General features: G+C 60.5%; 2 protein-coding genes across 2 annotated transcripts; one reads left to right on the top strand and one right to left on the bottom strand.

Moving 5' to 3' along the window:
* The first annotated feature begins 239 nt into the window (after positions 1–239).
* Positions 240–9,470, top strand: LOC104371771 (tumor necrosis factor receptor superfamily member 10A). The gene is made up of 10 exons (XM_086628113.1): positions 240–342; positions 4,256–4,388; positions 4,616–4,744; positions 5,365–5,479; positions 5,564–5,655; positions 5,766–5,855; positions 6,506–6,546; positions 7,012–7,152; positions 7,604–7,685; positions 7,826–9,470. Exons 1-10 carry the CDS (start codon positions 277–279, stop codon positions 8,116–8,118), a joined length of 1,182 nt encoding a protein of 393 aa, XP_086484239.1. The 5' UTR covers positions 240–276; the 3' UTR covers positions 8,119–9,470.
* Positions 9,471–11,518: 2,048 nt separating this feature from the next.
* Positions 11,519–22,941, bottom strand: RHOBTB2 (Rho related BTB domain containing 2). Its single transcript, XM_086628085.1, has 11 exons — positions 22,922–22,941; positions 22,360–22,437; positions 15,609–15,810; positions 15,157–15,260; positions 14,858–15,043; positions 13,738–14,762; positions 12,576–12,694; positions 12,340–12,490; positions 12,149–12,237; positions 11,836–11,941; positions 11,519–11,757 (listed from the first exon to the last, which is right to left on the bottom strand). Exons 2-11 carry the CDS (start codon positions 22,416–22,418, stop codon positions 11,519–11,521), a joined length of 2,280 nt encoding a protein of 759 aa, XP_086484211.1. The 5' UTR covers positions 22,419–22,437; positions 22,922–22,941.
* Positions 22,942–27,291: the final 4,350 nt, after the last annotated feature.

Genomic DNA, 27,291 nt, shown 5'->3' with positions numbered 1-27,291 from the left:
CACGAGGAGGTTTGGCTGTGCTGGGCCAGCCCTCCTCCTCCGCCTCCTCTTCCTCGCCCGCCCCTCCCGCTATATAAAAGCCACCGGAGGCGCCGGGTCGCGCATTGCCCCGTTCGCCGCAGCGGGGTTCGCTCGTCCCGTCGGAGCAGAGCCGTGCCCGGGCCCGTACCGAGCCGTGCCCGGGCCTGTACCGAGCCATGCCCGGTGCCGTGCCCATCCCCGAGCCGTTCCCGCTGCCGTGGCCGCCGCGCTCCGCTCCGCTCCCCTCCGCGTAAGATGCGCTCGGTGCTGCGCGGGGCGCCCCGACGGCGCTGCCTCCCGCTGCTCTTGCTGCTGGTCACGGTGCGTGGAGCTCGGGACCGATCGTGGGGAGCCCGGGGAGAAGGGGGGGTGGTCCCGGGACCCCCGTCGGTGCTGGCGCGGCATGCCCGGGCTTGCCGCGCCGTCGGGGGGCATGGTCCGCCGGGCTGGGAAGGGGTCCTGCGGGGGGGAATAAGGTGGGGAGGGGGCAACAGGGGTGTTTGGGGGCTGCCCTGGGCTGGGGGTGCGGGTTCCGCCAGGCGGGGGGATGTGTGTGAATGGGGGGTGCTCCTGGGTGTAGGGGGAGCGCTGCAGGCTCACCTGGGGAAAGCAGGGGATTGGGAGGGGGGAGGTCCCTGTTATCGGGAATCATCGCGGGTGGGGGCTTATATGGGGGGGAAGGTGGGGCTATAGTGGAGCTTACCTGGTCTGGGGGGCTATGGGGGGAGCAGGAGTTATGGGGGGCTAACCTGATCGAGGGGCTAGGGGGAGAGCAGGGGCTATGGGGGCTTACTTGGTCCAGGAGATTTGGGGGGGCTCACACAGTACAGGGGCCATGGGGAGTGCTAGGGCTATAGGGGGGCTCACCTGGGCAGGTGTGGGCTGGGGGGGGTTCACCTGGGCAGGGCTCGTGGCAGGGGAGGAGGGCTATAGGGGCTCGCCTGGGCAGGTTTGCAGGGCACAGGGGCGTGTGTGGGGCTGAGAACATGGGGCAGGGTGGAGGTGGCAGCGTGGAGGTGGGACGGGTGATCTCAGCCCTCCTGGGTGTGGGGCAGCGGGCGAGCGCGCAAGCGCTTGGCTGGGTGGCTGCTTGTGTGGTGTGGGGCCATGGGGCTGGGCACTTGTCCTATGGCACTGCCTGCACTGGAGGGGATTTCCACTCCCTTCGCTTCCAAGACTCCTTTGCCATTCGGTGTCGGGATCTTGTGGCAATGCCAAGACTGCGCGGGATGTTTGAAAGCGTCAGGGTCGGACGCGGGCAGCTCTGGGCTGCCTGGTGCAGGAATGCTGCCTCTCAACTTGCCCGAAGGACGTCCAAACCCTCAGCACCGCTGGCTTTTAGGACAGAAAATCCCACCTGCGCATATCATCTTTCCCCATGGATTGGGCGTTGCTGTAGAGATCGGAAATACCTAAAGTCTTGTCTCACCTGAAGTCAGAAGGATCCTGGCCGGGGTTTTGTCCCGGGGGATCCTGGCCGGGGTTTTGTCCCGGGGGATCCTGGCCGGGGTTTTGTCCCGGGGATCCTGGCCTTTAAGTCCTGCCACCACGAGGGAGCCCAGCCGAGCCGCAGCCCCGGCACATGTGGTTGCTGCTCCCGTGCTGGAATTTCCGTCACTGAAATCAGCATTGCCTGTAACAGGTTTCAAAAGAGAGTCAGCTTCTCACCCAGTTCCTTCCCTATATTGTTTATGGGAGTTTATTTAAACTTCCCTGATAAAGTCAAGCCTGACTAAACCCATCACCGAGGCACACGCTCTTACCAGCCTCTTTTTTTTACCTTTTTGATAAAAGTAAAGGGGAGGGGGAACCGATCAGGCCTGATGTTGCCCCCACGTGATAATCGTACGATATTGTGGCTGCAGTTCCTTCCCCTGCTCACCAATGCGTGTTGCATCATGCCTGGACCTGGGCCACGGGCTCCCGAGGAGGAATGCTGCTGGATCCCTGCGTTTGCGGGAGCTCAAATTCCATCCGTGGAAAGTCTCGGTGGGGGAAACCCCCCATGTTTGTCAGACCCGTTCCCTCGGAGAAGAGGCATGTCGGGCATCTGCCTGGCATCTCTTTTGTCCCTGGTCCTCAGCACTGTTGGCTCAGAGCCTGTCTTGCCACAGCCAAGGGCTGTGTCTTAGTGCTGTGCGGATGTTCATCGATGGTCAGGAGTTCAGCAGGGGGGATCTGCTGTGGGGTGCAACCCCTTCCTTGGGGTCGCTTCATCAGAAAACCAAATTAGAGATGGAAGAGGGGAAAGTTCAAAGCTTAATGCTTCCTAGAACTTCTTTCCCAGACCTGATCATCCAGAAGGAAGAGGTTTTTAGCTGATGAGGATATTGGGGATTCCTGTGCCTGGTAATTCCTCTGCCTCCAGGCAAGGTTGCTTTCTTGGGATGTTTACTGTGGGTGAAAACAACTCTTGAATACCATTACGTCTCGCCCATGGCTCCCAGCCAGGTTTCTCCCCGTGCTTTGCAAGACTGGTAGGTTAGTCAGGGATGGCAGCCCTCGCCTGCCCCGGGCAGTGCTGTGGGATGATGCACTTGAACTGCACTTGCTGGAGAAGGTGGTGTGGGCTGATAACCTCCCCGTGCACTTGGGCAAGCTCTGCCGAGCGGCTGTTCCATGAAAAGCAACAAAATCCTGCGCCTAAGGGGCCTTTCCAAACAGCAGATAACGCTGTGTTGTTGCTGTGGTCGCCTTCCCAGCCTGGCAGAGTTTGAATGGGGAAGAAAGACTGTTGGGTTTTTTTAGTCCCCCACAGGACAGTGAGGCGGTGGGACAGGTCACCCAGTCTCAGTCCCTGAAGGCTTTCAAGACCAGACTGAGTGAAGCCCTGAGAGCTGCTGGTGGCTGGGAGGTGAAAACAAGACTTTTCTAAGCTGGACAGAAAAGCACTTTATAAACTGCCGAACCCTCCCGACTGGAGAAAGCAGCAGTGGGAGATGTGGAGCCAGAAGCTGTTGGAGGGATATGGATTTGAGTCCTTCAAGTCAGGGTCTGGAAATGGTCCTGTTCTCTCTCAGGCTGGCCGGGATGTGGGGGGGTCTGTGCCTCTCTGTGGCCGTGTGTCTGTCCCGGCAAAGCTGCGTGCTAGGGGTTGGGGGGGGGTGGAATATCACCCTCTCCATGGCCGGGCCCATCTCAACAGTGTTGTTTGTGGGTCTGTATCACCCTCTGCAGCCCTGTGACCATCAGACCCGCTGCAGCTGGTTTGGCACTCACACCCTTTCCTGTACAAGCACGGGAAATGTCACGGAGGGGATCAGCTCCATAGATGGCCAGGCTGGCCCAAGGGACAGCTCGAGTCTCTCCATTGTTTCAGCCTTTCAAGGCAGCTTCTGACTCACAGAAGAAATATTTGCTTTAAGAGGCAGGTTTTGTGCCCAGGGTATGGGAGAGAAAGGGGAAAAGTGCCAGTGCTGGGCACGGCCGGGCATTGGCCCTCTCTGTAGCCCAGGGTAGAGGGGCAGAGGCTGGAGGTAGGGGCAGGTCCATACCCATAGCTGTCCGTGGAGCAGCTTGCCCCTGAGCTGGGTGAGAAGCTGAGGGCACTGTCCTGCGTGGGGTGCCCAGCGGCCCCCCAAACCCTGCTGGGGCGAGCGACTGTCCCTGTTGAGCATCGTTCCCCCGCTGCAGCTGGAGTGACCCAGAAAGAGCTGAGCCAGCAGAAAGGTGCACGCGAGCTGGCGGAAACAGGTCCATTGGCTTCCTGATCCGCAGCGAGATAACAAGGATAACGCGGAAACGCTGGAGGCCGTGCTGTCCTCTGGGAGCCTGGCGCAGCCCGGGCGTTTCTTGTGGGCACCGGAGCCACGTACCAGCCTTGACACGGGGGCGGTTTCCTCCCCACAAACGCCCTCCCTGTTCCTCTTCCCTGCTCTTCCATTCTCTTCGGTGCTGTTGGTTCACGTGCTCAGAAATTGGGGAAGGAAAGGGGGCCTGATGTTACCCTACGGAAGTGTTGGCGAGCCTTTGCCCTGCTGATAACCTGGCGCAGAGGAATTCCTCTGCAAACCTCCTCCTTATGCTTTGCCAAGGAAGCAACCAATCTGGTATGGGGAAAGTGCATCAAGGGGAGGTTTGGCCACCAGGTCCAGCAGCTCTGAGCCATCCCAGAGCTCCTCTCCCGCTTTGCCCAGGTGTGCTGGGCAGAGCAGCTCTTGCCCTTCTCTTCCTTCCCTTGCCCTGTGAACTCAGGGGGGTTCCTAACCCAGGTTTTCCTGTATTTTTTTGGCAGGTGCTTGCTTTGGGAACTGCTGCAGCAGCAGTGGTCAGGAAGGACGGGTTGGATCTCTTGGACCCAAGCAGGGGAGGGGAAGAGTTTTACCAAGACCAAGACAGCGGTCGCTATTGCAAGAAGTGCCCTGCGGGTAAGATGGTCTCAAACCTTGCCCGCAGCCCAGGCAGCGAGCGCGCCGCCTCTCACCCTGCAAGATCTAAGGACTCAGTATGGGAACGTTTTCCTTTTGATCGCTCCAAATTTGCCCCTTATCTGCACTGGCAGCAGAATCAACTCCCCTTCTGCAGCGATGTCTCTGCCCGGCGCTGTACGCTCACGGATAACGCCGTTTTTTTTCTCCTCCACCCCTTCCCGCAGGCACCTACGTTGAAAAACACTGTGAAGAGCAAAACGGCTCCAGCACGTGTTCGCCGTGTAGGGGAGATGAATACGTCGAATACCCGAATGACTTTCACAAGTGCCTGGGCTGCCGGGTGTGCAGGGAAGGTATGAGCTGGTGTGTAAGAGGGCGATGCCAACTGGTACCACGGGCTGGGTTCTGCTCACCGGAGACCTCTCCGTTTGAGAGCGCGGTCACCCGCAGCGTCCCCGAAGAGCGGCTCGGGCTGCGGGGAGCGCGCTGGGTCTGGAAATTGGTGTAGCTGCTTGTGCCAGGATGCAGCATTCCTTGTGCAAAGCTTGGCCACGAGACCTCTGCCCAGGGAGGACCGGGAGGACTGGGCTCACGGCAGCGCCGTAGGCTGCTGGTGGAGCTGCGATGTGAGCGTTGCCCAGAGAGGTGGTGGATGCTCCATCCCAGGAGACGTTCAAGGCCAGGCTGGATGAGGCCCTGAGCAACCTGATCTAGTCGGAGATATCCCTGTTCCTTGCAGGGGGGTTGGACTAGATGACCTTTGAAGGTCCCTTCCAGCCCTAACCATTCTATGATTCTATGATTCTCTTGGGCACCATGAGGTTTGGGGCAGGAAAGGGTAAGGCTGAAACTCGACAGCAGAGAGTGACTTGGTCTTCCCCAAGCTTGCGGGTTAGCTCGGGTCGTTAGCCGTGTTAACGAGGGAAGCGGGTGGAGGGGCCGGGGTTGGAGCCATCTCTCCTCTTGCCCGCAGACCAGGTGGAGCTGAGGCGCTGCCAGGCCGACCGCAACACGCAGTGCGTCTGCAGGAACGGCACCTTCTGCTCCCCGGACCACCCCTGCGAGATGTGCCAGAAGTGCCGGTCCCGGTGAGCTGGTGACGCGGCGGGTCCCGCTGGGCTCTGTGCTGGGAGCTCCAGCCGCTGAACCTGCCCCATCTCCTCCTTTCCCAGGTGTCCCGAGGATCAAGTGGAGCAGGCGCCCTGCACGCCGCACAGCGACCGCCAGTGTGGTCCTCCCACCGGCACCTTCTCCGGCTCCTCTAGTAAGTTGGGGGGCTGCTGGAGGAGGGGAGATGGGCTGAGGGGCAGTGGGGTGAGCTGGTGCTGCAGAGACTGGGAGCAGCTCCCAACCCCCCTATTTTATCTGCTTTAGACACCTGGGTCGTGAGCATCGTGGTGGTGGCAGCTGTGGTTGTGCTTGTGCCCTTGGCCGTCTGGAAGTGCCGTCGACGCCGTTCTCAGGGTGAGCACCGGGTGTGAGGGACCCACGGAGTGCTCGCCCCAGCCCGGGGCTCTGCGTGGGTGTGGGCTGGGTGGGAAGAGGTACCTGCCTGGGGAAAGAGGGATCACAGAACTGTTTTCTGCTCTCGTGAGACCACCCTGCAGTGCTGTGCTCAGCTCTGGCGTCCCCAACATCAGAAGGACATGGAGCTGTTGGAGTGGGGCCAGAGGAGGCCACCAAGATGATGTGAGGGCTTCAGCACCTCTGATATGGAGACACGCTGAGAGAGTTGGGGTTGTTCAGCCTGGGGAAGAGAAGGCTCCAGGAAGACCTTCCAGCACCTTCCAGTGCCTACAAGAAAGCTGGAGAGGGGCTTTGGACAAGGGCATGGAGTGACAGGATATGGGGCGATGGTTTTAAAGTGAAAGAGGGGAGATTTCAATGAGATCTAAGGCAGAAATTCTTCCCTCTGAGGGTGACGAGGCACTGGAGCAGGTTGCCCAGAGAAGTTGTGGCTGCCCCATCCCTGTTCAAGGCCAGGTTGGATGAGGCTTTGAGCAACCTGGTGTTGTGGAGGGTGTCCCTGCCCATGGCAGGAGGGTTGGAACTGGATGCTCTTTGAGGTCCCTTTCAACCCAAACTGTTACCTAATTGTATGATTCACCCTCCAGGAGACCAGAGAGACCTGAGTGGGAAGTCCTGCAGCGTGGTGGTGAGTTGCTGTGATGGCAATGGGTGGGTGGGCAGCTCTGTTTGCAGGCCTGGGGTGAGGTCCCCCCTCTTTGCTCCCCACTTTGCCTGCAGCTCCTGGGAAGGCTGGAGGAGCAGGGGGATGAGTCTCACCCCCACAGTGATGTGGTAGAGCTGGGCCAAGCGGAGGAGGGGCTCTGGTGGTGCCCTGCTGCATGTGGGGCGCTTGCAGCCCCCTCCCCAGTGCCGTTATCGCTTCCCTGGCAGTGCTGGCACATCCAGAGTCCCTGGTGGGGACCCCAGGTTAAAGGGAGGGCTGTGCTCTCCTGAGACCCCTGCAAGCTCCAGATGGGTGAGCAAGCCGTGCCCTTGAGGCCATGGCAGGGCAGATGCCACCACTGTAGATGGCATCGCCGAGGGGCTGGCGGGAGCCCTGCCCTCCCGGGACCACCCAACTCAGCTGGTTTGTGCTTTTTCCCTGCTGCAGGACTACCTGGTGCGGCAGCTGACGAGGTGCCAGCGGGGGGACATGGGGACGCAGGACAACAGGCACAACGAGCAGCTCTCCCGGGATAAGCTGCTCCCCAGGGCATCGGATCCGATGACTCCCAGCGCTCCAGGGCCGGAGGTGTGTGTCCCTCTGCTCTGCCGTGCTCGGCCGAGCTCCCATGTTTTCCTCTGCCTTCACTGACCCCATCAGCTCGTGGGGTGGGGCTTCCAGGGCTGGAGCACAGGTTCTGCACGGAGACGGCGAGGGGTCTCTTGTCCTTGTTCTGGGTTCAGGACTGCAAAATCTGCTCATTGCAGTCGGCTGCCAGAGTCCTCTGGAGATTTAATGGTGATGCTGAGCAGACAGGCAGCTCTTCTCTCCCTGGCCAGGACCTGTGAGGCAGCTCTCCTCTGCTCGTGGCTTGCTGTCATCCCAAAGCTGGGAAACGATGGGTGTCCTGGGGGGCTGATCTCCTGCCTCAGCAGCCCCTGGAGAGAGGGAGAGGGTCTCCAACCCCCTCCTTAATGGGGCTCAGGGACAGTGTTTGTGCTGGGGCTTGGTGGGTGCCACAGGTCTGCTTTTTTTCCAGGTGATGGTGCCAAGGACCTCGCATCCCGTTGTGAAACCCAGGAGGAACCTGGTTCCAGTGCCAGAAAGAGACCCCAGTGCCCGTAAGTGTTGGGACCCTGGGGGTGTGCTGGGGGGCAGGGATGGGGTGAGCCCACGGGATGACCTTTATGGGCAGAATCCTTTCTGACCCAGCTGTCTGTGCATTACCCTGTTCTCTGAGCTTTTCCTGTCCTCCTTCTAGTTTTGCGGCAGTCTTTTTACATCTTCGCCCAAGACGTGCCCTGCAAGGACTGGAAGAGATACGGTCGAGCCCTGGATCTGCTGGAGAATGACATCGCCCTCGCCGAGATGAACGACAAGTACACGCTGGAGCCCTTCTTCCAGATGCTCAACACGTGGCACAGCAGACAAGGGCTGAACGCCTCCGTGAACACGCTGCTGGACACCCTGCACCAGATCAATCTCGGAGGGATTGCGGAGAACATCTCCTCCAAGCTGGTCCAGCAGGGATATTTCCAATACGAAGTGAGCTGAGAAGCAGGGCAGGCCCTGCAGCTCCTTACTTCAAGCTGAAGCCGTGAATACCTCTAGAACCAGTTGAGTTTTGTCTTTTTATAACTCTCCTGTGGCTCTTTCTCTTCTTGAAGCCATTGTACTGCTCAGCTGAGCCCAGAGGAGTTCATCCTCTCGTGAAGTACGAACCTTGTGGTCCTCTCTGCCAAAGCTACGGGCTCGACGTCGGTGCTTCCTTAGGAAATCCAATGGTGGTGCCTTGATTTTGCTGGGTCAATGCAAAGAGCCTGGAACTATTGCAAAGCTGCCTGTGGGACTGTCTTGCTTGGAAGCACTGGTACTATATGGACATCTTCAGGATGCGGAGAAGGGCCTTTGCGGGATGTAGACATCCCTGTGTTTTTTAACTGGATCATCCTTGGGGTTTTTTTGGGGGAGGGGGTGTTTTCCTGGCATCATGCAATGGCTTCTGCTTGTAGAACATCTCTAAGCTGGTCAGCAAGCTTAATACTGTATGCTCGGTGGGCAAGCATTAACTGGGTTCTTGGGTTACTTTCTCAAAGCTCTTGATTGAATTACAATTTAGCTGATAGTGGTTCTGCTTGCTGTTAGAAATCAGTTGGAAACTGGACTGTGAGGGGGGAGCGGGGATGATTTACGTGCTTTGTGATCACTGGGCTTGCCTGAGAAAAGGGTCAGCACGGGGAGCGAGTGAGCCCCTCGGAGCGGGATGGGGAACGTGGGCAGCAAACCCAGCAGTGTGCTAGAAACTCCTTCTCCATGACCTTGGTCAAGTTGGTTCCCATTCCCTTGGCCGTGGGGTGGCTTTGCCATCCCTGTCTGTCTCCAGCCAGCGTGGAAAAACGAATGCACTGAGGTCTGAGCGTGACTGTGGGTACCCCCCATCCATCCTCCAGTTGGATGGGTTGTTCCTCAAACACTTTGCCCCTTGCTCTGGCTCTCACACGTAGCTCAGGGACAACTTAGCTGGAAAAAAAACAAACTACTGCATTACTTGAGCTGGCTACATGTGCTGCCACCCCGGTGCAGCCCACCGGGACCTTCCCCAGCACAGTGGGAGAGGGCACGGGGCACCGGCAGCCCCTCTGCAAGCCAGGGCTGCCCTGTGCTGCAAAGCCCCGTCCCCACGGAAAAAAATCCCATCTATAAAACACAAGCAGCAAGTTTGTATTTATGTATTTATTTAGTAATTGTAAACGTTTACATATATTAACTTAAAAGCTAATATAAAAATAGTGGTTTTTTTACTATGCATGATTGTGTGTTTTTATACAGAGCTCTGGCCCAGCCAGTTCGCTATTTCCAGTTTTTACATGTCTCTTTATGAAGGAAGAATAAACTTTTAAAAAATCCTCCTCATTTCTCTTTTTTTTTTTTTCCTCCCCCTCCCTTGTTCTGCCAGAACCTAGATCTGTTCTGGGTTTCGGTGGGCACCAAAGGAGCTGGACCGGGTGCTCAGCAGCTGCTCCGCGTGGCGCTGAGGACCCAGCCCATGGTGTTGGTGCTCTGCCGTGCCAGCATCCTGCTGGGAACGGTCCTCACTGGTGATGCTTCTGCCGGGGAAAGCCCTCAGCAGCCACCCTGGGCTCTGCCTTTACATCTTGGCCACGAGTCCCAGGCTCTTTAGTCGCCTGCAAAAGTAGGAGGCTGAAATCTGAGTCCTTGAGCGTGGAGGGGCTGGGACCCCCCGTGCCGAAGCTGCTGCTGCCGGGGGGTTGTGGTGCTCCCCGCTGCGGCTGCACCGAGCCAGGGCTCTGCGTGTTGCAATAGCTGCGTTGCAAATCCATGCAGTGCTTTAGTGAGAAAAGGGCTCTGCTCATCCCAGAAAGCCCCCCTCCAGCTGCCCACCAGCCACTGCAATCAGGGTTTTATCGACGATGAAGGTGAATTTTTCCAGGTTTGGGGCAAGTGCTAAAAGCGGGAGCTCTCGGTGACCTGGCAGGAGGCTTCGTGCCTGAGGTCCTGTCCCTGGCAGCCCCCGTGTGCCACCCAAAGTCACAGGGAGCTCCCGCGGAGCCAGGCAGGTGCGGAATTCAGTGCTGGGACACGGGGACTCGGGGCCTGGCCCAGGGAAGGCAAACAGGACACGGAAGCAGCGGCGAGCGCCCGGATTTGAAAAGAAAGGAAACTCATCGTCCTACCTGCTCCTGCATCCGTGGCCGAGGATGAGCATGTGGAATGAGTGACTCCACGGTGCTCCACCGAGGCCAGCGGGAAGAGTTGCAACATGGAGGGGACACGGCCAGGAGCATCCCTGCTGGGAGTATCCCTGTCTGGAGCATCCCTGTGCGCTGGCACCAGCAGCAGCCCCTTTGCCAGGGATGGGCTCCAAGGAGCTTCCCCCTCCCCGCCTGGGGAGGGCGAGCAGAGGTTTGGGTCCCTCCTGCCCCCCCAGCCATGCCGCCTTCTCCTGCCAGGTACCCGCTGGGCACCTCCAAGGGCACAGGTGGGACACAAAGAGTCAGTCCGATGGTAAAGCCACCTCTCAGCATACAAGGGTTGGTTGTTCTTTTTTTTTGGATGGCCGGATCCTGCACCACTTCTGTCCCTGTCCGTCGCGGGAGCGCTGGCAGGGGGGGTGCGGGTGTCACCCCAAGCAGGGCACAAGGCTGCCCCGTGTCCAGCCGCTTCCTCCCAAACACACAGGGACCACGCTGGGCTTTTAAAATACCATTTATTACAATGGAGCCTTCGGGGCTCAAATCCCAAGCCGGAGGCCTGGGGTTGGTTGCTGATGTGGCAGGTCGGGGGAGGTGGGTTTGGGGTTGCTTTATTATTATTATTATTATTTTTTGCTTTAAGTTTTCTTTTTTAAAAAAGATGAAAAGTTAGAGGCAGGGAGGAGAGGGCTCCTGTCCCCTCCTGCTCCCCGAATTAGGGGAAGCCCCCGCTTGTGAGCAGAAGGAGGGATGCTGCAGTGCCCGGAGGCATTTGGGGATGGGGGTCCCCTGTACCCTGCCTGACCCTGCTGCAAATGGAAGGGGGTGGCAGGACCCCCACAGCGGCTCCGGCTGCCTGGGGGCGGTGAGATGCCGTCGGACAAACCAACCATATCCCACAGCCTCTGGTTATAAATTAAAAATGGAAGCGGGATGGGTTTCTTCTTCTTCCTCATGCTGCTGATGTTCAAAAAAAACCCCCAAAAAACCCCAAATTAAAACCACGACGCAGCCCTCGTGCTCCTGTAAACATGAGTTTCTCCTGCTGCTCGGTGCGTGCCAGCCCTGCGGCGCGGGGACAGCAGGGCTCCAGGAGCGCAGGGACAGGTCTCTGCCACCACCACGCTCCGGCTCCTCCGGGGCTTCGGCCGGTGGCATCCGCTCCACGCCTGGCGCTGGGGCAGGTCATCCCACCCTTCCTCCTCCTCCTCCTCCTCCCCGTCTCCTCCCAGGACGGGCTTTCAAACCACAGCCGAGGAGGAGGAAGAGGAGGAGGAAGAGGAGGCTGTGGCTGCCGACGATGAAGGAGAGGAGGAAGGGGAGGAGGAGGCGTTCCAGAAGAGCCACCGCCTCTTGGGCTGCCGTTTGAGGTGGAGGTAGTCTTCCTTCTCCCGCTCCTTCTTCGCCCGCTGGTAGTGATCCTCCTCCTTCAGGTACCACACCGGCGGCCAGCGGTGCTTCTCGAAGTACTCCTGGTTCTCTGCAGGGAGAGGCGGGGTGAGGGCAGTGCCAGGACCACCGGGACCCCATCCTCCATCCCACCCTGGTCCCCGCTCACCTCCCGACATGGCCTTCATGTCCCGGGGAAACTTGCGGCAGACGTTGTTGTAGTTGGTGCAGATGTGATGGAGGCACCAGTCGGCGAGTTGGTAGGCGCAGTGGAACTGGAAGAGATGGAGCCCACGTCAGAGCCCGGATCACCGGGGAAGCAGGAGGAATTTGCCCTATTCCTCCATGGACATCCAAGACCAGACCTGGTTGTCCTCTCTGCCAGGACACCGTCGTCCCTCGGCACTGCCAGACCCCTCTGCGTGGCATCACCCAGCACTTCACCCCATCCCCATCCCTGCAGGCACAGGGTCCTGTCCTACCTGAGCGAGCTCCAGGAACACGAGCACGTCCCCATCGATGTCCACCATCATCTGCGCCGCCTCCATCAGCCCGGTGACGGTGTACTGCTCTGTGGGGGACACGCAGGGTTACGGGGCAGTGGGGACGGGGTGACAAGCGGGCATAGTGCCCTGCCACCAAGCTTGGGGACAGCCAGGGACACCATCCTCACCAGTGAGGGCCACCAGGTGCGGTAGGCAGAGGCGGTTGGCGAGGATGATGAGCTTCATGTCGTCGAGGTCGGGGCTGGAGCTGAACTGCCCGGTGTAGAGGTACTCCAGCACCGCCCGCATGCAGCTCTTGCTGGTGTAAGGAAGGGCCACCTGCAGGACACGCACCAGCCGTCACCCCATGGCCGTCCCCAACTGTCCCACCCTCCCAGGACAAACCCCCAGGTCCCTTCCTCACCTCGTTGGTGGAGCTTTCCACGAAGGGGCCACCGAACATAGCGGCCATCCAGTCACAGCTGGAGATGAGCAGGGGCTTGTGGGCACTGATAGCACCGTCATCCAGCACGAAGGTGACATCTGGGGACAAGCAGAGGGACGCTACCGGGACCGTCCCCGTCACCCAGGGCTCAGCCATCCCCCTGCCGCAAAACATCTCGCGGATGGAAGGGGACAGAGCCTGGAATATCCTATAATTTGCCCTAAAGATCTCTATTTTTCACCCCCACCAGATCAGAGGAGCTCAGGGAATGGCCCCGGTGGGGCTCCAGCTCTTCCGCAGGATTTTCCCAAGGCATATCGTGACACGTTTGAAAGCCAAGAGGGAAACCCAGGAAGCAAACGTCTTGCCCAAGCTTGAGTCCTTGAGAGAGACGGGAAGGACAACAGGGATCTCCTGCCCTGCTGCTCCACTCTCCACCCCAGACCACGGCTTCTCCCGCACCGAGGGAGATCCGTGGAGATCCACAGCTTGACCACATCAAGGTCCATCCTCGTGAAATAAATTCAGCCGGAGGAAGGCTGGGATGTTCACACCACCCCCCGCCCCGGATGCCACCCACAGCACCGCGGCACGGGCCGGTGGCACGTGGTGCTCGGCGGAAAGCCAGGGCTGGGGAAGTGCTACCAAGGGCACGTTGCTCCTCGTAAATCAGATGACCCTGTGAAAATCTGGGCCCAGGAGGGAAGGAAGCTGCCTTTGCTGCTCTCCCATAAACAAACAGTGCTGCCAGGCGGGCTGAGGAGCAGGGAACCCTGGGAAGGGTCGTTCACTTATGCTTTTTGGGGAAAATCATAGAATCATAGAATCATAGAATCATAGAATGGTTAGGGCTGGAAGGGACCTTCAAAGGTCATCTAGTCCAACCCCCCTGCAAGGAACAGGGATATCTCCAACTAGATCAGGTTGCTCAGGGCCTCGTCCAACCTATAAAACCCCCAGAAACACAAAGAGTTGACCAAATACCCCAGGGAAGGCGAGAGAGCGCCTGCTGACCCATGGCATGGCCACCTCGCTCACGCACGGGGCAAAGCCAGGAGCTCCGAGCCCCCCACCCACCCGGCAGAGCCCTTCCCAAGAGCGGGCGCTGCGGGTGGTCCTTCCCATCGGCCTGGAGTCGTACCCGAGAAAGTCCCCTTGGCCAGGCATTCCTTCACCCGGTTGGTCCTCCGGACGTGGAAGGCTTTGGTGATCTCCTGGTTCATGAACGCCTCGTTGTTGAGGATGTTGGCCACCATCATGCGGAGGTCGAAGACCTCCAGCAGCTCAGCGATGTGAGCGATGTGCATGAGGTCCCGCTCGTTCTCATCCAGCTCCCCCGTGTACAGGTACTTCAGCACAGCCCGGAAAGGACCCGGCTGGATGGAAGCATCCATCTTCACCACCACCATGAGCTTGGACTTGTAGGTCAACGGGTCTTCCGCCATCTCCTCCTGGATGCTGGTGAAAGCCCGGCTCCAAGAGGAGAGGTCCCTTCCCCGCCGCAGCCCACGCTCCCCGTTCTCGTAGCGGTTGCCCCGCAGGATCCCGTCACTGGTTGAGGCTCTAAGGCACGGTTTTCGCTGGCCGGATCCGGCCTCCTCGGTGCTCTCGCAGATATCAAAGCTAGCGGCTCGGAGGAGGAAATCCCGCCCGTGGTGCCTCTCCTCTTGGTGCAGCATCCGCTCGGCGGCCGCGGTGACGGCCACCCCGAAGCCGTGCCCCGCGGCGCTCTGCTGGTCCTCCTCGCTCAGGTCCATGAGGAACAGGTCGTAAAATTTGGAGGAGGAGGTGGAGAGGTAGATCTTGTGTGCGTAGATTTTGATCTTCTCTTGCAGCACCAGGATGACGTCCGCGCACAGGGGGTCCTCCAAGAGGTGGGCTGGGCGCTCCTCGTTGTTGGAAGGGGGGTCTGGGACGATGATGATGGGCGGAGGGGGCTTGGGGGGCAGGAAGGGGGCTTGGAGCAGGGGTCGCTGCACATTGCGGAGGTGGGACTTCCAGAACTGCAGGTGACGGCGGGAGATGAGGGCGGCACGGATGGCGTTGTCAAAGACGTCCTTGATGCCAAACTGGGCCACCACACTCGTCTCGTAATAGGGGATCCCCAGCTCCTTGGCTACCTCCCTCCCCTTCTCCGGGGGCAGGATCTCATTAGGTTTGATTGGCCTGAAAAAGAGGAGAGATAATGAAGAGACCTCTTGAGATGCATGGCAAGGAGAAAGCATGGGGCAGGCGTGGACATCGGGGCACAAAAGTCCCACCTGGCCAAGGGGCGCCGTGCCCGGTTGACGGCCTCCAGGTCGGCGTAGCGCAGGTCCAGCTGGCAGCCCACCAGGATGACGGGCGCGCGGGGACAGAAGTGCTTGATCTCCGGGTACCACATGGTCTTCACATGGTGCAGGGAGTTGGGGTTAGCGATGGAGAAGCACAGAACCACAACGTCGGACCTGCGAGGAGAGGAGGATGAAGGTCCAGCTTGACGACGGAGCCCGCCCCGCCGTGCTTCGGCATTGCCCCCCCTCCCTGCCCACGGCAGCATCAGGCTCTGCCTCTCCCCTACCTGCCATAGGCAAAGCGCCTGTCTTTGTGGTGGTCACCAAACGTGTCCCAGAGCCGCAAGGACACGCTAACATCGTCTACCACATCCCGGGAGCGCTCCAGCACCTGTGGGAACAGAAGCACCATCCACCTCCTGAGTCCTCCAGCCCTACAAGAGCCCCACCGCATGCAAGGCATGGAGGAGTAATTATAGAATCACAGAATGGTTTGGGTTGGGAGGGACCTCAAAGACCACCCAGTTCCAACCCCCTGCCACGGGCAGGGACACCCTCCACTACACCAGGTTGCTCAAAGCCTTATCCAACCTGGCCTTGAACACTGCCAGGGATGGGGCATAATTCATAATTCCCCTGCAGGGACGATGCAGCTCCATCTCCTTGGGGTTCCCAAGGGGCATCCATGAGCTGAGCCCCCTCCCCGGCATCCCCACCCCGCTCCCCCGCAGCCCCTCACCTCCTGGCAGACGCGGTACTGGTCGATGGCCCACACTGTGGGCACGTGGGTGGCGAGGAGCTGGTACTGGGTGAGCGTGGCGTTGCAGGCGCGGGCACAGATGAGCCGGGTCTTGCCCACCGCGTTGTCCCCGACCACGACGCACTTGATAGTTTCTACGTTTGGCCTCTCATAATCCATGTCAGAATCCATTAATTGGGACCTGCGGGGGGAAGGTGAGCAAATATGGCTGGGATGAGCTGGGGGGGCTGTCATGGGATGGATGGGATGGGAGGGGATGGGAAGGGATGGGATGGGATGGGATGGGATGGGATGGGATGGGATGGGATGGGATGGGATGGGATGGGATGGGAAGGGATGGGATGGGAAGGGATGGGATGGGAAGGGATGGGAAGGGAAGGGAAGGGATGGGAAGGGATGGGAAGGGATGGGATTCGAAGGGATGGGATTCGAAGGGATGGGAAGGGATGGGGAGGGATGGGGAGGGATGGGATTCGAAGGGATGGGGAGGGATGGGATTCGAAGGGATAGGGAGGGATGGGGAGGGATGGGATGGGAAGAGATAGGATAGGATGCTGCAGGGGGGTGAAAATGCTGCTGATACTCACGCTCGGAGCCGCCGGCCCCTCGCAGCGCGGGGGGAGCCCTGCAGCGACCAGCAGCCGGGAGCGCCGGGGAAGGCAGCGAGCGAAGGCGGCTGCCCACCCCTCCCCGACTCGCGCTCCCCGCCAGCCCCCTTTAAAATTTCATGTTCTCGTGGCAGCGCGCGCTGCTCTGCCGCGTGTCAGACACATGCCCTGCGTTAGATCCGACCCTCCTCCCTCGCCGTCTCCCCGGCCCTGGCTCATGCTTGTTCATGTGAGATGAGGCTTTTCTTTTTTTTTTTTCTTTTCTCTCCCCTCCTCCTTTCCCCTTTCTCCCTCTCCAGCGTTTGGAAAACGAAGCTTCCAGATCTGCCCGACCGAGCGCACAGCTGGGCACTGCCAGCCTCGGGGAGCACCCGCTCAGTCCCTCGACATTGACCTGCCCCCCTTTTCCCACCCCATTCCTAGGGGGGATGTTTGTTCCCAGCTATGAGCAGCAAAGGAGAGGAAACTCGTTGTGTTTCCAGGAGGCTCAGCAGCCATTGGATTCGGGAAAGCTCCCAGCACCAGGTGTGACCCAAACCCTTCCGAAAAGGGGGTTGGTGCTATGGGTGCTGTGAAGCCGAAGAGAAGTGCCCATATCCCACGAGCAGGGGTGCCTGGGCACACGACTCTCTGCTGCTTCAGAGTCCCAGAATCCAAACCAGCCAGAATTAACTCGTCACAGCATCATGCCAGGGATTTATGACATTTCCAAGGGGAAGAGATGGAGGGAAGGGGAGAAGGAAAAAAAAAACCAACCCAAACCCCCACATCCCAATTGCTCCAAACTTCCCAAAGCTGCAGATCTCTTCCCCCTCATCACCCCTTCCTGGCACCGTCCTCCCGAGCTGCTATAATAAACCACCAGCGCAAAGGGCTCAGTGAGCTAAAATACCCGGTAACGATGGCAACGGAGCCCTGCACGCGGGAACCACGGACGCAGCTCCCTAAACTCGCAGCCTGGCAAGGACTTCCCAATGTTAACGCCTCCCTCCCGTGCGCAAGCTCCCGGAGCACACCTGGCTACCCCAGCCCCGGCGAGGCGGCACGGGAGAGGGCTTGGCACCGCATGGGATCGGGCCACAAGCAGAGGTGAAGGCGAGTGGCACAAATCCAGGTCACTTTAGGTGCCAGCGCTTAGACATCGGCTGGTCCCGAGGCAAAACTTCCCCGAGTAGCTGTCACCATGCGCCGCATCCCCTCCATCCCTTGGGATGCAGGGATTGTTGAGGGTGTCACAAACTGGGAATAATAACCTCCTCGGGCTCTGCACGGTGAGAAGGAGCCATGGCAGGTTGTCTCCTTCCCTGTTAGCCTCTGGAAATTCATTTCCATCCCACACATCCCCCTCCACCGCTGTCTCCAGTCCCCCTGGGCCTGCCAGGGATTGGCTTTGCTTTGTAGGGCCAGGAGATGTTTGGGGGGCAGGGGGGGTGTTGGTGCTGGGGGAGCTTCGCTGCGGTTATTTTTAGGGCCAGCCCTGCTCCCAAGCCGGCTGAGCCCATTCAGACGATGAGGAGGAAGGCGCACGGAGATGACAACTGCGGTTGGCAGTTTGGATGTTTGCCCCGCGTGGGGAGCTCGGCCCGCACCAGCCCAGCGCCGGGGACCTGGGAGCCTGCTCGGAAAGTCCGGTGCCTCAAGGGAATTCAGGGATAAATGCTAACAGGATCAGTGCCTGTGATGAAGGAAGGAAGAGGGAGACAGCAGCGGGCACGGAATGCGGGCTCCGAATAAAGCAGAAGCACTTTGGGGAACTCCGGTGGCCCTGCAGGGGTGGCTCACAGACCCCCATCCACAAGACATCACCGCAGGAGGGGGGTGAGCCTCTTTGCAGGGACAATTTCAGCAGCATCATGTCACCACCTCCACAGCCCCCCCTCCCTGTCTCTCCCACCACCACCTTCCTCTCAAGGACAGCTCCAAAACCCACCGGAGAGCAAGAAATAATCCAAGATGCTGAGACATCGGAGCTCCCTCCAGCAAAAGCCCTTTCCCGGGGAGCAGGGCACCTCCGGACAGCAGCCCCCCCCAGCGCCACTCTCCCTGCCTGCTGCAGCCCCCCACCCAAACCACGGGCACCCAATTCACCCCCACCCCTCAAGGAGAACCCCAAAATTGCTCCTTCCAGGCTGCCCAGCCCGCCGTTGCCAAGGCAACTGCACCATCACCCCGGGAGCCGTCGCTTAGCAACTCCCAGGCTAAAAATCCTCCATCCCCGCACCTCGAAAGGGGAGGAAAACCCCCAAACCGGGGTGGGGGGAAACCACCCCGAAACGGCAGCAATGCACAAAAATTCCGCGGCACCTCCCGTGACCCTCCCGGCAGTTGTGGGGTGGGGGGGAGATGGGGCCCGGGCGGCCCCGCGGAGGCAGCCGGGGCTGCGCAGGCCGCGGCGGGGAGGCGGTGCGGGAGCGGGGCCCCGAGCGGGGCTGCAGCGCGGCCGGGCCCGGCCCCGCCACCGGCCCCGGGGGACGCGGAGGGCCGGGGAGAAGCGGGAGCGGGTGTGGGGCTTTGCAAAAGGGGCCGGGGGTGCTCGGAGCAGCCGGATCGGGGGGTGCGGAGCGTTGCGAGGAGGGCAGGGAGCACCGGGAATGGGTGCGGGGCATCGCGATGGGGACGGGGGTGCTCGGAGCTGTCGGATCGGGGGTGCTGGGAGGACGGGGAGCGGGTGCGGGGCTTTGCAAAGGGGCCGAAGGTGCTCGGAGCACCCCGATGGGGGGGTGCGGGACACGGCAAGGAGGTCGGGGAGGAACTTAGGCCGGGGGTGCGGGGGTGCGGTCTGCACCGGGGCCGGGTGCGGGACAGCGCAAAAGGGCTCGGGAGCGCTCGGAGCACCCAGGCCGGGGGCGCGGGGCATCGCAAAGCGGCGGCGGGGGCATCGCGGAGGCGCCGGGCCCTCGGTGTCCCCCGCGCCGGGAAGCGGGCCGGGCGGCGGGGCAGGATGCACGGAGGCGGAGCGGGGCGCGGAGTGGCGGCGGAGGGGGGGGATGTTCTCCGGTACTTACACCAACACAGACGAAGCGGCGGCTCCCAGGGGCCGGGGCCGGGCTCGCCCCTCCGGACATGGTCACGGCGCAAGTTGCGCGGCTCGGCTCTGCGCGCCTCGGCGCCGCGCTGCGCGGCTCAGGGCCTGGGGGGCCCATGCCGGCACCTCGGCCGCCCCGCTCTCCGCATCCGCGGCCCGCTGCGTTGCGCGAAGCCCTGCGCGCTGCCCGGCGCTGCGCGGAGCCCTGCGCGGAGCGGCGCGCTGCAGTCCGCGCCGCCCCGCCTTCCATTCACAAAAAACAAGCGGCCCCCACGAGGCCCCGCCCCCGCCCCCCCGTCGCCGCCCATTGGCTGAGAGAGACGGGGGGGGGGGGGGGGTACCCGTGGGGGGGCTGCGGGCGGGAAGCGGGGCCGGGGTGCCTCGGCGGGGGGACCCCATCCTGCCCCGAGCCCTCCCCCGCTGGGGTCTCCATCCTGACCCCCCCCAATCCCGCCCCGCATGGGACCCCCCATCCTGCCCCCCAGTCCTGCGGGGTATGGGTCTCCATCCAGCCCCTAACCCTCCCCTGCATGGGACCCCCACCCCACCATCCATCCTCTGCTGCATCCGACCCTTAGCCTCCCCCTGCATCTCACCTGCATCCTCCCTCTGCATCCCACCCTCCTCGCTTCCTCCTCTCCCCACCTCACTCCTGCCCCCTGGGAAGGGGGGCACCCTCTGCCCCCCCCCCACCTCTGAGCACCTTTCCTCCTCCCCTCGTTGCCCGGGGGCTGCACAGGGCTGCCAGCCCCGGGGTCCAGCCATGTGCGGCGGCGCTACCAGGCCAACAGCCCAGCTGAGGATGGGGTTGTGCGGGAGGAGACCTCCCCCATGAGACTGCTCACAAGCCCCAACTCCCCCCCTAGAGCACCCCCAGCCCCTTGCAGGGCAGCTTCTCCCGGGGGGGGGGACACACAGAGTTGACCCCTCCATCCATGATCTCCAAGCACAGGCCACACACTGCAATATTGCCCTTGAAACCCAGTCCACAGTGCTCCTCGCAGCCCCCTCCTCACCTCACAGCCCCCCAGGGCTCCTCCCCCCGCCCCTCAAGCCCTGCCACCCCTGGGCATAAAAAACTCAGAGTCATCTTTGCAGCGTGGCTGCCGGGAAGGCATCCGGCACACCAGCCCGCTGCTCTGACCCCGTATATCCGCATCATGTGATGCTTCACCATCCTCTCCCAAGGCTTTCAGCGGCCTTTCCCCCCCCCATCGCCTCCGCTGAGCCACGCTAAGCTTGGCCCCCCCCCCCCCGGCTCCCCTTCCGCTCGGATCAGGCCGGCCGGCAGCCTGCGGCGCGGGCCGGCTCTGATGTAACGCCGCGTCAGCTGGCGTCAAAACCGCAGCGCTCGCCTCACCTCGCACCTTCGCATCGCGGCCCCGGCAGCCGCTCGGCATGGTCCTCCCCCATCCCGGATCCCTCCCCCCCCCAGCATCACCCCCCCACCGTCTCACCTAACTCGCAGGACGGGGATCTCTCTCTCCATAGCAGAAGGAGACGGAGTCGCTTATTTGGGGAGGGGGGAAGCCCTTTGGCTTTCGAGCCGGGCATAGGCAGCTCCCGGCGCTGCCTCCGTATCCGCACCGGGACCGTGAGCCGGCGGCGAAGCTACTGGCTTCACGGCAAAGCTACCGGCTTCACGGCAAAGCTATTTATTCCCCTGCAACAGGAGCTGCGAGCAGCCGAGCTGCAGCTTGGAGCTTTCTTCTTCTCGGAGAGGGTCACGGGGAAGGAACACGTAGAGCTTGTTTGCCAGCCGCATGGTTTGGCTTATTTGCTCTCTTGTAGCAGGTGCTTAATTGTGGCAGAAAGAGTTCCCGGCAGCTTTCCGGGCAGCCGAATTCCCGCCTGCCCCCCTCCCTGCTTGGCAAAACAAAAGCACCATTGTCGCTGGCAGCCGAAACACCCGGGCTGCCGCGCTCGCGCGGGGCCCTTTTCCGGCAGGAGGCTTTGCCGGGAGGAGAGAGCCGGTGGTGGGAGGCACTGGGGAGGGCACTGGGTAGGGGAAGGGGCTAGGGAGCATCTGATGGAGTATGTGGTCGCTACTTGCAGCCCCTCTGCTCCGTGGGAGGAGAAACACAAGTCTGAGCCGACTCGAGCCCACGCCGTGGCACGGTATGGCTGCCCGCCGCGCGGCACGGCTGCCAGGCGACGGTTCCCCTCCCTCAACACCGCTGCCTCTGGCAGGGCTGGAATTAAAAGGCCCTTTGCTCCCTGCTCCCGTGTCTATCTCTGATTTAAGCCTCTTGGATCGGTCCCAAAGGGCTCCCATCTGCCCGGCTCCGTAATCACCCTCGCTCCCAGGCAAAGAGCTCCAAACCCGACGGCTGAGCGCCGGGGTCAAACCAGGGAGCTCGTCCCACTGGGAACAAGCACATGTTTTCACCCCGCAGCATCCTCCTCCCTCCATCTCCCCCTCCCCAGCAAGGAACGAAGCAGCTCTCCAGATATCGGAGACACGAGTGGACATTGCTCCAGCCGTGCCTTTCCCAGTAAACTTTATGACTCTCTCGGGTTCAATGCCAGGAGCGTTCCCACCCTTCCCGGGTGCTCCCTGCGCCCCTGCCCAGCCTTGCTGGGGGTCAGCGTGCAGGTTGCACCGCCGCTCCCTTGACTTGCGGGGGGACGGATGCAGGGATGCAAACCCCTTTTCCTTTCACTCCTCGGAGCAGCCAGCAAACGCTCCACAACCGCTGCAGCCTTCCCAGCTCTGCCCCCGCCAGTGCCCCCCATCCTGATCCCCAAATAAAGGTGAGCTTGGCCTTATTCACCTTGCAGAGGGCTGAAGGGCTGCGACAGACCAAAGCAACGCATCCCTCACCAGCATCACCCCAGCAAAAGCGGATTTGCAATGGGGAGACACCCCGACACCCTCCGGCAGCCTCGGACCACACGGTCCGGGGATCTGCCTTTGCCTTGCTCTGCCCTAATACCTGCTGTGAGTTTTCCACCTTATCCGTGGGGACACAGAGACGTCGCGGTGTCTTGTGTTGGAGGGGAGCAAAGAGCAAAGTCCCCTGGAGAAAGTGGCCAGAGGAAAAGTGCCTGAACTGGGAGCGCGGAGGAGCCAGTGCCGGAGCAGGAGGGTACTTACAGGCTGCGGGCCATGGCAGTCATCTTCGCGGCGGGGCTGCCTTTCCCTGGGGTTTCCATCTCTTTCTCTCGGCAGGCTCTGAAAGGAGAGGGCAGAGGGCTCTGTGAGCACACCCCAAACGCGGGCTCCCCCCACTTCTGCACGGTGACTCCCCGCTGCCCCGGGGACAGAAAGTCTTAGGGAAGGCGAGTCCTGCACGGCCACCCGGGCTGGCCAAGGAATGTCCTTCCACGGGCAGAGGGCTGTCCCTTGTCTACGGAGCCGCTCTGCCCACCGTCCCTACGTCCTGCTGCCAGGTCTGCCCTCCCCATGCCACCACCTTCACCGTACAGAGGAGCCAACAGGGGGATATATAGATACACAGATACATATATATACAGATATATAGCTATATAGATACATAGATGTATAGATATACAGATATAGAGATATAGGCAATGGGCACGCACAGATCCATCCCGTTCACTGAAGCCCTGTGCTGGATTTCACAGTGACATCTCCAGGGACTGCCCAGAGTCTTAAGGGGATCCCTGGTACCCCCTCCTTGCTCCAAGCTCCTTACCCTTGGGCTAAGAGCCTTCCCTTGGGCAGTGCCTGGCTCCGGGGTGATCAGCAGACCACTGAGCCCACTGGCGTGTTTGCTTTGGGCAATGTTCCACTCCTGCGAGCTCCAGAGGGAGGCAGGGCAGCAGGGTTCTCCCCTCCTTCTCCCGTCACCAGATCAACGGTGCCTGCACACGTCAGGCTGGAGCAGAGTCCAGGCAGGGTTTTGCTCCTGGCAAAGCCAGCAGACTCCTGGTTCCTGCCAGGGTGTGGGTTTTGGAGACCCACCACAGTGCTGAGTCCCTCCCTGGACTTCCCACCCAGGAAGAGCAATTAGAGTCACCCCTCCACTTCGCTGCTCTGAAAACCCCAAATCCTGCAGCTTTTCCTCCTGGGTGGTGTTACAGGGGTCTCCTTGCTCAGGGCAGTTGCCCCAGGCGTCCACATGGACTCCCCAGTCCCATCTTTCAGACTGGGAGAGCTCAACCTTCCATCACCGGCCAGCCAGGGAGCGAGGCGGCAGCTCCGGCAAAGGGTTTTTATGGGATTAATATCCATTTGGACCCAGCGGGCGGGAGAAGTCTCCCACCAGCACCTTGCAAAAAATTGTAAAGCCCAACCCGACTGCGACGGGGGAACAGTGGGGACAGAGGGACCCTGTGCCATTGGAGATGGCACAATGGGATATGCTGCACTGGCGGGGAGTGGACTGGGAAGTCTGAGAGTCCAGTAACAGCTGATACTGGAGGGGAAAGTCTAAAACAAGCAAAAAGAGCATTTCTGCACCTTCCATCCCCTGTCCTGCCAGAGCAACAGGGTCTATCTCCGAGCCAGGAGATTGGGATGCCTTGGAAATTCACTGCACACGCATATTCTGACCCAGCTGCACTCCTGGGTCCCATCTCCCGGCCCCGAAATCCAGCCACCCGATACACCACGGGTGAGAACTCCTCCTGCCATCGATACCGCTGCAGAATTTCAGGGATTCATCAACCAGTTTATAAATATTTAAACCCAGAAGGAGCCGTCTTACTCCTGCAAAATGCAACGTATTACACAAGCAAGGCATGAAGCATCCCTCCCTCTGCCCCGGCGCAGAGCTGCTGAACATCTGGGGCTCCCCAGACGGATCCTTTGGAGCTAGAAACCAGGTCAGGGCAAAACTCAAGGTCTCCATCCAAGCGTGCAGGATTTCTGCACCCTTCAGCTGGGATGCATTGAATTTACAGCCCTGTTTAGTGCGGAAAGCACCGCTGATATGAAATCGCAGCTCGGGCTGCTCCTCCAGCTGCTTCCCCCCACCACCCCAGCCGGATTTTGGGCACGGATGGCCGGTCCCACGCTCGCAGGAGAGCTGCAGCCTGAACCAGCCACCGGCTCCCCCCGGCCGGCTGCCTCATGCAGTATTCACAGCTTCATACAGTATTAAGAGCTGCTGACGCCTCGTGCAAAAACTGTGAAAAGCTTCTATTTGGGGAAAGTTCCTCTTATAACGGTGCATCCTGTGGCTTCTCTGTTTCCCTTTTCTCCTGGTTCTCTTGCTAGGGAGGGGAGGGCAAAAATAGGTTGGTAGTGTTGCTTATGATCTTGGGCTCTTCATCAGAAGAAGAAAATAACCCCCCCAGGCAAAAAAAAAACCCAAGAAATTAATTCTCACACAGGGGTGGGTGCCTGCCTGGCTTGCTGCAGTTTGGGAACCGATGCTCAGCGAGAAGGGGGGAAAATGGAACCTTCCTGGGTTTTGTCCCTGGGTCTGGCTGCAGCCAGCACGGAGCACAGCGCAGGGTTTGGGGAGGGGGCTCTATGGGGGCCTGTATATTTCCGCATTAAAAAAAAATAAAAAATTTAAAAATCCAAGAGCCAGGAGTCTGTTTCTAAGCAACAACCTCCAGCAGGGACGGCGAGCAGAGGAAGGGGAAGAAGCGATGGTGGGTCCCTACCTCAACTTCTGGGGTCCCAGAGCCCCTGGCAGGACCTGGGAGGGGTGAGGGAGGGAGCAGAGCAGCTGCCTGGGTCTGTCTGAGCAGCGATGGCTGTTTGAAAGGCAGGAAAAGAGGGGACCTGGGGGTGTCAGACCACCAGCAGCCAGCACTGGGGGCAGACCAGGACCCCCTCGGGGCAGAGGCATCACCCCTCTCCCTGCCGCAGCGCCCAGCTGCAAGTCCCGGCACCACGGGAGAGCGGCCCCGCGCCTTCGCTTGCGAAAACGGCACCCAAACCCCCAAAACCCACTTCCTACCCTAACAACGGCTCTTGGCCAAAAGACGTGGCAGGCAGGGAGGTGACGGCAGCGTTTGGTGGCTACGTGGGCTTCCCGGCTACCTGCCAGGAGACACGGGCAGCCCTTAGCGAAGCAGCAAACAACAGCCCTGGAGAGCCACTGGTTTTATCCTCCCCATTCCCGTGGGACAGCCGGGCAGCATCCGTCCCATGCCGGGAGACTCTTCGCCCACGCACCTTGGTGTCTTCTCGCACGTGGCTCTGCCCCAGCGCCCTCCTCTCTGCCCGCACCAGCCACGGGCCACTGCTTAAACCCTAGTGGCCACCAACGCACCCCACGGAGCCCCACCAGGGTCCGGCAGCCCGATTCTCGCCACCTCAACGAGGAGCAAAGGGACAACAAAGGGACGAGGAGCCAGGAGCATCACCCGCCCCGCGGGGTCTGCATCAGCCCGCAGCCCACGGGGCTGGAACCAGGCTCCGGCGGCACTTAAAGCCGCTCCTATGGCACGACCACCCCCACTCCAGCGCAGCCCCCCGACCTGTTCCCAAACCCCCAACCCTTACACCCCTGCGCAGCTCCCCAGCACGAGGGGGAAAGCCTTCAGCCTCGCCAGGGCTGGCCTCAGCAAAGCCCTGGGGAAAGAACGGGTGATAAACCAGCGGTGCGGTTACCTGCGTGCACCGTCCCTGCACCGTCCCGGGTCTGTTCCCTCCGGTCTGGGTCTGTTCCCTCCAGTCCGGCAGCTGCCTTCGCTTTCCCGAGGTGCTCACCAGCCTGGACAGGTAGGACCCATTTTTATATGCTCGCCCATGTGATCCAAACAAATGCCCTAGGGATGAGTTTTTGCCCTGACACAAAGAAAGGGGTTGGGACTAAAACCTGTTGAACCACAATCCGCGCTCAACGGACAGGAATTTTCCACTCGGAGCCGTTCGGATCAGCTCTGGGTGCGCCGGCGGCATGGCACGCGCCGGGGCCCACGCCTCCCTGCTTCCTAAAATCCCTTTTCCCTACGCTTCCAAAGCCTGTCAGACTCATTCCTAAATATTTCTTGTATTGCAACTGGAGAAAATGGAACCTGGATGGGGAGCGCGACGGAATATGTTTGAACCATTGTTGATATCTAAATTCTGCTCATCATTTGCTATTTCTCCCACAGTCTGTGGAATAAACCACAGCAGAAGATGCCAGCCAGGGTGAGGAATGGAGGGTAACGCTTTGTCCTCCAGCAAGGAAACACTCCTTGCAGCTTTGGAGCCTGGGGATGGCACTTCTGCACAGGTTGGGGGGTGCTTTTGGGAGCCGAGAGCCACGGGTCCCTCCCCGGGATGCTCCTTGCAGCTTGTCAGGGATGTATCCAGCGTGGTGCTGGTGGCGGGGAAGGCAGGTCCCAGGGCAGGGGGGCCTCGCAGTGACCAGGGTGGGAATGGAAAGGGGAGGGCGAGCTTCGGAGCAGCAGCGGTGAGTCAATGGGAACCAATGGACTGGAGAAATGGCCACGGGCCACGGAAAGGAGAGGTGGTTCGAAGGGCTGACTCAGTGGGACCAGCTGGTGAGTCAATGGGAAAGGAGGGAGCTGATGGGCTGACGGGCAGCAGGTGTGGATCCGGCTTAAAAAGGGGCAGGAGAAGCCCCTGGAACTGAACCAGCTCTGCTCAGGCTTCTCTCCTTAGAGGGACTGGAGAACACTGGCTGCAGGTACTGATTTGGCTGATAGCGGGCAGGAATGTGCTGCTCAGCACACGCATGGCATGTTTTTTTATTTTTTTTTTTTTTTTGCTGGTGCAGGTCTTGCCTCACCTTCAATCTGAGCTGCTGTTAAGCCCTGGGCACCTCTGTTGCTGTGCGTGGCTGGCACCTGGGGCTTACTCACACGTGTGGTTATGTTCTCATGGGAGGCAGAGCCTTTTGCTCTGGCCTAAGCTGGAAAGGGAAGCGAGGGGGATTTTCATGCTGAATTTTGTGGCAGGTACTAAAAAAGCTCCTGTTTTGCTGGGTCGCAGAGTGAGGAAAGCATTCCCTGCCTGGAGCAATGCCTGGCTTGCAGCTGCTTGTTCTGTGCATCCCAAAGCATCCTGCAAATGGCCCTGACCTCTGCAAACTGCAGTGTTAGCTCGTGTCCCGGCTGCGAGGGTCACCCGGGGGGGTGCCAGCCTTTACCTTTG

Source organism: Tauraco erythrolophus, chromosome 29 (genome assembly GCF_009769465.1).
Source record: "Tauraco erythrolophus isolate bTauEry1 chromosome 29, bTauEry1.pri, whole genome shotgun sequence".
Lineage (NCBI taxonomy): Eukaryota > Metazoa > Chordata > Aves > Musophagiformes > Musophagidae > Tauraco > Tauraco erythrolophus.
The sequence above is the reverse complement of the archived record's forward strand: the minus strand, read 5'-3'. Positions and strand labels throughout refer to the sequence as shown.